The sequence below is a fragment of the Staurois parvus genome, unplaced genomic scaffold (genome assembly GCF_062004578.1).
Source record: "Staurois parvus isolate SC_StPar_1 unplaced genomic scaffold, SC_StPar_1.0 ptg000291l, whole genome shotgun sequence".
Lineage (NCBI taxonomy): Eukaryota > Metazoa > Chordata > Amphibia > Anura > Ranidae > Staurois > Staurois parvus.
The window spans coordinates 8,682,552-8,694,660 of record NW_028318087.1 but is presented as its reverse complement, the minus strand read 5'-3'; the positions used below and the strand labels follow the sequence as shown (position 1 = coordinate 8,694,660).

The 12,109-nt window shown below is 39.6% G+C and overlaps 1 protein-coding gene across 1 annotated transcript in view; it reads left to right on the top strand.

Annotated features, from left to right (window-relative positions):
- VDAC2 (voltage dependent anion channel 2) overlaps positions 1–5,594 on the top strand; it is a 32,512-nt gene extending 26,918 nt beyond the window's left edge. The window contains exons 8-9 of the mRNA XM_089682575.1: positions 3,947–4,004; positions 4,979–5,594. Coding sequence (XP_089538701.1) covers positions 3,947–4,004; positions 4,979–5,070 — 150 coding nt within the window. The 3' untranslated portion in view covers positions 5,071–5,594. The remainder of the gene's footprint in view (positions 1–3,946; positions 4,005–4,978) is intronic.
- Positions 5,595–12,109: the final 6,515 nt, after the last annotated feature.

The window sequence follows — 12,109 nt, the reverse complement described above, 5'->3', positions numbered from 1 at the left end:
AGGCCTACAGTAGAGACTATAGTAGGTGAAGCCTTGGGTGCAATCCCAGGGTGCATACTATCTTTGAGGCTGTGTAGCTGAAACTGAGCTTTGTTGTTGATGCCAGCTCAGGAGTCCAAGAATGTTAGCACCCATCCTAAGGTTTCCCACGGAGGCCTTTTTTTTTTTTTTTTTTTTTTTTTTTTTTTTTTCTCTTTTAGGTTCGTTGAAGTGGGTTACAACTTCTGATACCCTTTTTGGAGATTCATCTTCACTATCTGTTCTGGTGACCATTGTTATAGGGACAGTCGTTTTCATCAGGATAGGCGTGGAGGGAAGATCTTTTAGTGGGAAGAACCATTCCTCTGACTTTTGTCACATATGGGATCTCCACTCATTTTGGGGCAATTCTCTCTTATTCCTGTCCTGGAGCCTTAAAGTGTTATTAAACCCAAAATATATAAAAATGTATTACATTGAAGATTACCAGTTATTAGATGTGATGTATACATTATTTTTTTCTTTACCAGACCAAGCTGTAATAGTTGGTGTTGAGACAAACCATTTAACACTGACCGAGGTGCTGACAATGGTCAGCATTTATTAATTTGTGTAAAACCTTTATTCATCGCTTCATTAAGGCAGCCCATACTTTATTCAATTATTTTTTGTTCAACCAGTGGGCTAAACAAAAAAAAAAAACCTGATTGCTCCATCCACACATTCAGTGTGGATGGGGGAGTTTTGTATTCTGACAGCAGGGAGACTTCGCCACCATCATAATACAACGAATACATACAGCTTTAACCAGCAGCACTCATTCATTGGAAAAAATGTGACAGGGTGGTTGTATAGAAGTCTATTGATAATCTTAATACATGGAATGAAATTCAGCCAGTCCCTGCTGGAACGGCCAAATTTCAATCCATATATTGCTGGCTTAACTGTTTTAAAAAGTGTTAGTTTCATTTGTTAAGTCAAGTCCATCTAAATATACAAGTGCATCTACCAGTACCCTCTTTCCAGACTGAAAATGCTAATGTCCAAAGATGTCTCCATTGCTCCACATACAGTGGGGATGCTCAGAGGATATATTCACACCAGATGCGGTGGGACTGCAGCACAGTGAGAAGCAATCCACTGGTTTGTGCTGCAGAGCCAGTAATTGAATTTTATGAGATGTGTTTGTGACATCTCAATAAAGTTTGTTTTAAAAACTGCAATCCGCCAAGCTCCGAGCATAATCCCTGTGCTTAGCTCAGCGAAATTGCACTGCACTCCAGCCGCTCTGCTGCAATGATGTGAGCCAGCACTTCTAAGACTAGAAGTGTTACTGGCAGTATCACCAAGTGAAAAAAAGGAGAGGGGAGAGCCTAAAAGAAAACTAATGCAGCCACCAAATTTAAGGATCGATAACCAGCATTATATTACTCCTTCTTTTTTCTCTTTTTTTTTTTGTTAAATACTGCTTTAATAGACACTGTCCTGAAGCATTGTCCATTCCCTTGTGAAAGAAATAAATTTGGTTAAAAAAAACCCAAAAAGACAGTGAAATGAGCAAATTGTAATCAAAGCCAAAAATAAAACAAAAACATACCTGCGCACATTAATTTACACAGTATAGATATAACCCCTATGCACACACTAAGTATTTCATTTTCACAACCACTGGAAAATTATTTTTGGGGGTATCATTTTTGTTTTATGCTAAATAGATGTAGTAAACGCTTTTTCAGTGTAAGCGGTGTGTGGTTTTCATACCATATTAGTATTCTTAATAATTATTATTCATTATTTTGTTTTTTCACTGTTTAACCGCTGCCCGCCCATCTGCCTGCAATGTACTTTGGCAGTGCAGCAGCTACAGGCAAAGCGACCTACTCGTACATCGCTCTGACTGTCCAGCGGAATGAAGATCCCGGTGAACGGGACCCGGTGATCACATGATCACAATGTAAGCAAAGCTGTTATGAATCAATCTCATTCATAACCGCTTTGCTCCTCTTCTTCGTAAGCTGTGATTGGCCCACAGCTGTCACATGATACATGGGGCCAATTACAGAACCTGTACCATGTGACCAGCTCCAGCCAATCGCAGATCACTATCCTGAGCTGTCAAAACTTAACTCCGTCATGACAGTTTATGAATGAGTTGGGTTCATGACAGCAAGCTTTGCATACCCCCCCCCCCCACAGTAGTACAATGTTACTATGGTAATATTGTACTATTCTGATAAAAATATTTAAAAAAAAAAGTTAAAGGGAAAAAAAAATACTAATTTGAGATTTTTTTTTTCTTTGCTAAGAGGCATGGTGAGTGTTTTGCAGATCTCAATTGTTGCCACGTTTTTGGAAAATGAAGAAAGAATACAAAAAATGTTTTTCTTTTTCAAAACCCTGTGACAAAAATGATATCTGTAAAATACGCACCATGCCTCTTATCAAATTCCTTGGGGTGTCTACTTTCCAAAAAGGGGTCATTTTGGGGGGGTGGGTGTTTGTACTTTCCTGGAATTTTAGAGCCCCTGAAACTGTGATAGGTAGTGGGGAAGTGATATGAGGAAATATGCCATTTGAAAGCATGGAGGTGGTCACTGGATTTTGGAGGCTTGTATGTAGATAGGCTGCCAAAAATTCTCTCACATGTGGTACCCCCATACTCGGCAGATGTAGGAGAATGTGTTTTGGGGTGTTATTCCACATATACCCATGTCATGTGTGAGCAATATACAATTTAACTGACAAGTTTGTGGAAAAAAAAAAAAAAGTCATATTCAAAAAATTTGTGGCAAAAAATAAAATGTTCCATGGACTCAACATGCCTCTGCAAAATCCTTGGAGTGTCTACTTTCCAAAAAGGGGTAATTTGGGGCAGTCAAAGTAAAAGCTGCGTAAACTCCAATATATATACCATAGTTTGTAGACGCTATAACTTTAACACAAACCAATTAATATACATGTAGTGAGATTTGTTTTTACCAAAGACATGCAGCAGAATACATTTTAGCCTAAATTTATGACTAACTTTGAGTTTATTGGATATTTTTTATAACCAAAAGTGAAAAATATTGTTTTTTCTAAATTTTCGGTCTTTTTTGTTTATAGCCCAAACAATAAAAAAACAGCAAAAGTGATCAAATACCACCAAAAGAAAGCCCTGTTTGTGTGAAAAAAGACATAAATGTTGTTTGGGTGCAGCATCGCATGACCGCGCAATTACCAGTTGAAATAGCGCAGTTCCGAACAGCAAAAAAATGGCCTCGTCAGGAAGGGGGTAAATCCTCTTGAGGGCAAGTGGTTTTAATAGAATTTTTTTTTTTTTTTTTTTTTTTTTTTACAACTGAAATCCAGGAAATTTTTTTGCTTTAAATGTTATTTATATGTAATAGGAATTTTTACTAACAATTGTTTTATTTTTTTTTTGCAAAAAAAAATTTCTTTGATTAAAGCTTTCTACAACCAACTTTGGATGTGCAAAATCAACAGGAGTAGTATTTACTTCTGTAGGTCCTTGGTATTCAAAAAAATATTTAGGTGTTTCTTCTGGAAGCTCTCAGGTCTATATTATGCATGTGAAAATGGGAAACTTGGCTCAACAACCTGGTGTAAAATTGGAGGCAGTAAAAGGTCTGGACTGCATCTTTTTGTTTGCCCCACGTCTTTAATTTCAGGCAGGATAATAGTCACATTTTATATGGATACTACGCTATTGAAAGCTGACTTGAGGTTCCCAAACCCTTCTATATGCTCATCACAATGTGGTGTTGCCTATAGAAAGTTTTAACGTTATAATATTTGTTCACTCTGGGAATCTGGTTCCCTGGGTTGTATAAAAAAAAATGTACATAACTGCAAAAAAAAAACTAGTTGTCTGCATTGTAGGTAATCTAAGGTATTTTTATTTCCAGCTAGTGCACTTTATAGTGAAAACTATTCTGACAACAAACCTTTTGTTTTTTGTATTTAGGCAAAGGTGAACAATGCCAGTCTTATTGGTGTAGGCTACACCCAGACCCTCAGGCCAGGTAAGTGCTTCAACCACAAGTCAAAAATAAAGGATCGCCCAATACTTTCCTTGTCTCTGCAGTCATTGTTAGATCAATAAATTATTCATTACTAATACTAACTTGCACTTGGGTGCGCCCCCCCCCCCTCTTTATTTTTTTTCTCCAATTCCTCAAAGATACATGGTATAAAATAAGGCTTAATACCAGATTTTACCTGTAAGGTATGACATGCATATGGAAATCCTAATTCACTCCGATAACACGACTTGTCTCCAAATTCTGATGACATAGTTCTTTGCCATGGAAACTGTACTCTGAAATTGTCAATATAACATTTGGGAGATATTGTGTTAGAAATAATTTGATCGTCTTTATTAACAGACTGTTTCTATAGGGACAATTGTGTGAATTTGAAGGGCCCTAAATGATGGGTCTCTGGCATTTACTCCAGATTTGGAAAGCAAAAGCACACTGTATTGAGCCCATGTAAAACGTTTACAAGGAATATGTTATGAATTCTGTCTACTGTAATGTTTCCCAATAGGGCATGAATATGAAAACCCTTTTTTGTATTCAAATAACCGCTATAAGAATGCCTCAGACTTGGTTAGATTTTACTATGAATAAGGTTGGGATATCTCTTTTGTTCATCTCCAACCTTCTGCTCAGCTAGAAGGACAGAGATTCAAATGACATGTTGCACATACCTGCTCTGTCCTAAGATTGCATGGCACTACTGGGCACACATTTGCAGCCACAGAAGCATAAATACCCATTTGACACGGAACAATTACCTATAACCATTAATATACTCTTTTATGGTTTATCCCGTAATTATTTGTTGTTCTGTAATTATTTATTTTTTGTTAAACACATGTGAAATGGGAGGAAAAGGAGAAGTGGAGATGTTGCCCATAGACACCAGCTTTTGCTCCTTAGTTCTATGTTTTTGTATGGCATCTGACTGTTTTTTTTTTCATTTGTTTAATCAGGGGTGAAATTGACGCTCTCTGCGCTGGTAGATGGAAAGAACATTAATGCTGGTGGCCACAAACTTGGCTTGGGTCTGGAATTAGAGGCTTAGGCACCTTCTTTCTACTGCCTGCAAGCAGCGCCAAGGGATATCCAGGAAATCGGCCTTACCTACATATTTGTTTTCAGTACCATAACCAGCAATGCTTATTATTTGCCTCCCTCTGTTTGTCCCCAATCCACTTCAGACATAGGACAGGAGCTGTTTCAAGGTAGCAGTTGATGAAATCTGGATGAGCCTAGTTACATTTGCCTGGTAACCCTCCTCTATGGGATCCTACAGAGAAGCACTCCCCTTACACGTTATTTAAATGTGTATTTAAATATTTTTGTAGTGCTTCCCATCATGGTGACCTAGACCTCTGATTTAAGGGAAACACAAAATGTACATGTGTATGCATGTTTGTTTTTATGTTCCTTTTTAACATTTGATAAAGCAAAGTTCTCAGCAGTATCGGAGTCATAGATCAGATCACCCAGAGGGACAGCAGTTTTCAGTAAATCACCTTTATTTTGTGAGGATTTTTGATATCCCATACTGTAAGAATCCATGAATAAAAACAAAACTTACATGTGCGAGTTGTTCTGGTGGTTTTTGTACTTTCAAAAACATATGGTCTGAGTTATTTTAAAAGCTACATAAAAGTAATATGACTTCCATCATGTTCTCATCATGGCATTTGCAGTTTCTCCCTTTGCATGGCTGTCTGTATATCCGACAATGCAATTTTGTATTTTTGCTAAAATGCTATGAAAAAGTCAATATCAAATTAAAGAATATATTGTGAGCAATGAAACATTATGGAGTCGGTCTAGGAACACTCTGAAATAATAGCAGTAGTAGTGTGCTGGACAGCTAAGGAGGGAGCACCGTGCATAAATGTAAAGGCAAATCTATAGCTAACCCAGTCTACATGTGCAGTTGTTACTTACATGCCAAATAAATATTTTACTAGGCTTATAACAGCACATTCATATTCAAGAAAAAAGGCTGTTTAACCCCCTCCTGTTCACCATATAAGGAAATGACGGATGGGAGCTGGTTCTCTCATTCTGGGAGGACGTCATATGATGTCCTCCCACTCTAACCGCGCCAGCGCGGCAATCAGTGGCGTGCTGTATCCCGGGGACATAGCTGATCACCGATCAGCGGAAAGAGCCAATGACTTCAGCTCAGTCATGTGATCAGCTGTGTCCAATCACAGCTGATCACATGTAAATAAGGAAATGCCAGTTATCGGCATTCCTCTCCTCACCAGCTGTCACGCAGACAACTCGTGAGGAGAGGAGAGCTGGTAATCTGCATTCCTCAGAGGGGACATCTACACTGATCATCAGGGCATCAGTAACCATCAGTGCCACCTGTCAGTGTCTACCAGTGCACATCTGAGTTGTCTTTCAGTGCCAACTTTCAGTGCCACCTGCCTGTCAATGCCCACGAGTGTTGCCTATCAGTGCCCAATACTGCAGCCTCATTTAGCGCACATCAGGGAAGGAGAAAAATTACTAATTTACAAAATATTATAACAAACTAAGAATTTTTTTTTTCAAAAATTTTCAGTTGTTTTTGGTTTGTTTAGCAAAAAGTAAAAAAACCCAGTGGTGATTGAATACCACCAAAAGAAAGCTCTATCAAAAAAATTATAAAAATTTCATATGGGTACAGTGTTGCATGACCGCGCAATTGTCATTCAAAGTGCGGCAGCGCTGAAAGCTGAAAATTGGCCTAGGCAGGAAGGGGTTGAACGTGCTCGGCAGACAAGTGGTTATGTGCCTGTCTTGCACCAAGTAACTTCACATTTGTTTTGTCTAGCTGGTTATACATCTTTTGTGGAGACAGAGGTTTAAAGCCCAGTTGTAGTTGCTTCAACATCCCCTGCCTTATCAACACTACAAGGCGGCAATCTGCAACATTCATGCTTCCTGCTTATTGCAATGCTGTAGTGGTGATGAGGGGGGGTGGGGGTTTGTACTGTTACACTCACACACTTTCCTGCAGAGGAAGCACTATAAGAAGAATAAACAGTAGAACAAGAACCAAGCTGACCTAATTTTTATAGATTTTAAAGAAACATTCAGTTGGTCTTTTAATTTTGTAAGAGTAGAATACATGTATTTTTGATGTTGGGCATTTACTATTGCGCAGACTAAGCACATTAATTTTTTATTTTTTTTTTCTGGATATTCTTAACAAGCAGTTAAAGCGCTTTTAAAACTAGCCATCACTTACTTCTCTAGCTACTTGTACTGTGAAATAATTACTCCTCAAAGGACAGCTGGGATTTCTGTTCTTGTGAAATTTGAAAATGATTTTCCCACAATACCTATAGTTACAGGGCTTGTTTTAAAGAACTTTTACTGCTTGTTGAGAAAGATGGAAATGCTTCTACTGTGGCTGGACAAAGGTTCACTTTTACTGGAAAGACGCAGGAAAAAGTAGAATAAATAAAATGCATACTCCTGTAAAATAAAATGCGTACCCTTGTAACAAATGAAAGTTAGAAAAGTGTTTAAATATTAAAATCAATTCGACTTCAGAAGCTCTTTCCTCTTACTGATTGAATTGAGAACACAACCTGGCTGATGGAGAGATTGGGCCCAGAAGGGTAGACCCTAATTGCTCGCTCTTTTATACCCCAGAATGGTGCCTTTTTTTAATGCTAATCAGGACACACACCTGCAAATTGGTTTGTGCAGATCATTTGGGTAACACTAAGGCCGACCATACATGAGTCGAAATTCGACCGATTTTTCATTCAAATATCGGACCTAAGAATAATCAGCCAATTTTCGCTCTGTTAGTGGGTCAATGGTACCAGCCAATTTTCGTGATTCCTCCCCTTTTCGGTGATCGGGCATGTTGGAAAATTCGTGAAAAACGACCGATTTTTGACTCGATAATGGTCAAATCGTACGATCGGAGTTCTGCCAAGAATATGCGCTTGAGCCGTGATCTGGAAGGAACAGAAGTTTTGCCTGTTATATGGGGTGAACTTTATGACTTGGTTGGCTTATTTTCAAAAGTATTCATGGCACAATCAGATTACCGATTTTTGGACGAAAAATCGTTCGGAATTCGAACTACAGTCAGGTCCATAAATATTGGGACATGGACACAATTCTAACATTGTTGGCTCTATACACCACCACAATGGATTTGAAATGAAACGAACAAGATGTGCTTTAACTGCAGACTGTCAGCTTTAATTTGAGGGCATTTACATCCAAATCAGGTGAACGGTGTAGGAATTACAACAGTTTGCATATGTGCCTCCCACTTATTAAGGAACCAAAAGTAATGGGACAGAATAATAATCATAAATCAAACTTTCACTTTTTAATACTTGGTTGCAAATCCTTTGCAGTCAATTACAGCCTGAAGTCTGGAACGCATAGACATCACCAGGCGCTGGGTTTCATCTCTGGTGATGCTCTGCCAGGCCTCTACTGCAACTGTCTTCAGTTCCTGCTTGTTCTTGAGGCATTTTCCCTTCAGTTTTGTCTTCAGCAAGTGAAATGCATGCTTAATCGGATTCAGGTCAGGTGATTGACTTGGCCATTGCATAACATTCCACTTCTTTCCCTTATAAAAACTCTTTGGTTGCTTTTGCAGTATGCTTTGGGTCATTGTCCATCTGTACTGTGAAGCCGTGTCCAATGAGTTCTGAAGCATTTGGCTGAATATGAGCAGATAATATTGCCCGAAACACTTCAGATTTCATCCTGCTGCTTTTGTCAGCAGTCACATCATCAATAAATACAAGAGAACCAGTTCCAATGGCAGCCATACATGCCCACGCCATGACACTACCACCACCATGCTTCACTGATGAGGTGGTATGCTTAGGATCATGAGCAGTTCCTTTCCTTCTCCATACTCTTCTCTTCCCATCACTCTGGTACAAGTTGATCTTGGTCTCATCTGGCCATAGGATGTTGTTCCAGAACTTTGAAGGCTTTTTTAGATGTCGTTTGGCAAACTCTAATCTGGCCTTCCTGTTTTTGAGGCTCAACAATGGTTTACATCTTGTGGTGAACCCTCTGTATTTACTCTGGTGAAGTCTTCTCTTGATTGTTGACTTTGACACACATACACCTACCTCCTGGAGAGTGTTCTTGATCTGGCCAACTGTTGTGAAGGGTGTTTTCTTCACCAGGGAAAGAATTCTTCGGTCACCCACCACAGTTGTTTTCCGTGGTCTTCCGGGTCTTTTGGTGTTGCTGAGCTCACCGGTGCGTTCCTTCTTTTTAAGAATGTTCCAAACAGTTGTTTTGGCCATGCCTAATGTTTTTGCTATCTCTCTGATGGGTTTGTTTTGTTTTTTCAGCCTAATGATGGCTTGCTTCATTGATAGTGACAGCTCTTTGGATCTCATCTTGAGAGTTGACAGCAACAGATTCCAAATGCAAATAGCACACTTGAAATGAACTCTGGACCTTTTATCTGCTCATTGTAATTGGGATAATGAGGAAATAACACACACCTGGCCATGGAACGGCTGAGAAGCCAATTGTCCCATTACTTTTGGTCCCTTAACAAGTGGGAGGCACATATGCAAACTGTTGTAATTCCTACACCGTTCACCTGATTTGGATGTAAATACCCTCAAATTAAAGCTGACAGTCTGCAGTTAAAGCACATCTTGTTCGTTTCATTTCAAATCCATTGTGGTGGTGTATAGAGCCAAAAATGTTAGAATTGTGTCGATGTCCCAATATTTATGGACCTGACTGTATGTATGGCCTGCATAAGGAGGCAATTTAAAACAGAGTGGATATTATCTAATGTTTGTTGGACATTGCATTAATTCCACACTACAGCTTACATTTTATTCACAGCCATACCACTACCTTTTCAATGGAGCCCCAAAAGTCTGGTTTGTACAGGCCACAATTGGTGCGATTGTTGCACAAGGCTGTGATTTCATAAATGCTGAATGATATGTAGTGGACATGTTAGCTGGAGCAGTGGTTCTCAATAGTCTTAAGACCAAGGCCTGGTAAATTCTTCCAAAACATTTTTATACTTCTACACAAAAAGAAAAGTTAATATTTTTATAATAAAGTATGGAAATGCAAACTGTATTTATATGTACTAAAAGGCAGTAATCAGTTTGAAAATAGGAGCTAATGTAATTTAAATACACAACAAAAAAAAAATGTTCTGTTTAAAGGAGTACAGCCAAAGCTCGTTTGGCTGTAATTCTCCTGTGGATCACCAGAGTGCAGTTCGTGACCCAATGTGACCCATTTTCAGTGGACAGTGGGCTAAAGGCCGCTGTTTGCTGATGTCACTCAGCCATTCCAGGCTGGGGATCAATGACCATATGGGTGGGATTCACACTGGAGTCTGGACTGGCAACTGGCCGGTTGCTCCTGCTCCCTCAACAGCCCAGTGCTCCAGTGAGCCCTGGGGGAGGGGGGGCAGAGCAGACAGCGCTTAGTTCTCAGCCTTCTAGCTGGCGGGGGACAGATGCAGCATCAGACAAACGTTGCATCCACCTAGGTAAGTATAAAAAAAACCCAACTTTCTCTTTTTTAAAGCTCATTCTTACATAGTCTGGCTGAAAAAAAAAGACGAAAGTCCATCCAGTTCAACCATTAAAAAAAAAAAAAAAAGTTCTAACCCTACTCCCACAGTTGATACAAAGGAAGGCAAACCCCCCCCCCCCCCCCCCGCAAAGCATGATCTAATTTGCTCCTGCAGGGGAAAAAAAAATTCCTTCCTGATCCCCACGAGAGGCAATCGGATATTCCCTGGATCAACTTTACCTATAAATGTTAGTATCCAGTTATATTCTGTGTATCCAGACCTTTTGTAAAGCAATCCACTGAGCTGGCCAGAACCGACTCTTGAGGAAGTCTATTCCACATTTTCACAGCTCTCACTGTTATTGCTTGTTTTCTTTCCCGCATCTTTTATATTTTTTCTCCTTTCTAAATGCCTGCTTTTTTTTTGTTTTACTCTCTCTTCTCCCTGTTGGTCTGTCCTTCCACACCTTTGTTGTTGCACACAGGCGATAGGTTTGCACCAAGTGGTGTATATGCAAAGAATGATGCTTTAATAGTCCATATAAACCATATTCTACTCCAAAGACATGCTGGTAGGTTAATTGGATCCTGTCTAAATTGGCCTTAGTATGTGTATGTATGAATGCGAGTTAGGGACCTTAGATTGTACGCCCCTTGAGGGTTAGGAACTGATGTGAATGTACAATATATATGTGTAAAGTGCTACGTAAACGGACAGCGCTATATAAGTTCCTATAATCAATAATAACTAAATATTGTGGAGGTATAAAAATGCTATGTATTCTCTTGGACTGCCAGCAGATGGCAATGTTACAACACATAAAAGGCAAGCATTTTGAAACCCTTATTGAGGCTCTGCACATCTCTATGGCTATATAGGCTGGAAAGGAGGGAGGCAGCTGGTTAGGACTGAGCTAGTGTCAAATGAGGCCCTCCAGCTGTTGTAGAACTACAAATCCCATGAGGCATTGCAACGCTGAGAGTTTCAAGCATAACTCCCACTGCCAGAAGTATGATGGGCCTTGTAGTTCTGCAACAGCTGGAGGTCCGTCAGTTTGACACCCCTGGGTGCATTTGTTGAGGCATGGAAAGATCATTCTTGTCTCTTGACAATTTTTTTTTTTCCTTGAGGGAGCTGAATCCAGCCCCCATGCACCTTAGCAGCAACAGCCTTTTCAGAATAGTGATTTATGGTTTGGTAGTATCAAAAACATTACTCCAGTATTGCACTAAGACCTTCCTAGCAAGAGAAAGGCAGTGCAGAGCTGGAAAGGTTCTGTACAGATGACTGCTGGATCTTTGGAGGAATGCTGAGCTGTCAATAGGATTTCCAATGAAGCATTTTTTTTTTATTGTACAACAGAGTGTATTGGGGCTCCATTTAAACCAACATTCATGTAGTCTGGACTAACTTCAATTTAATGAAAGAAAAGTGCATTTTTAGATAATTCTGTAGGACATGCATATGAGCGGTGTTGTATTTAGGTTTCATGCTGCCCTAGGTAACACCAAAATTGGCTCCCCCACATAGAGGGACCCTGACACTGACAAACACCCCC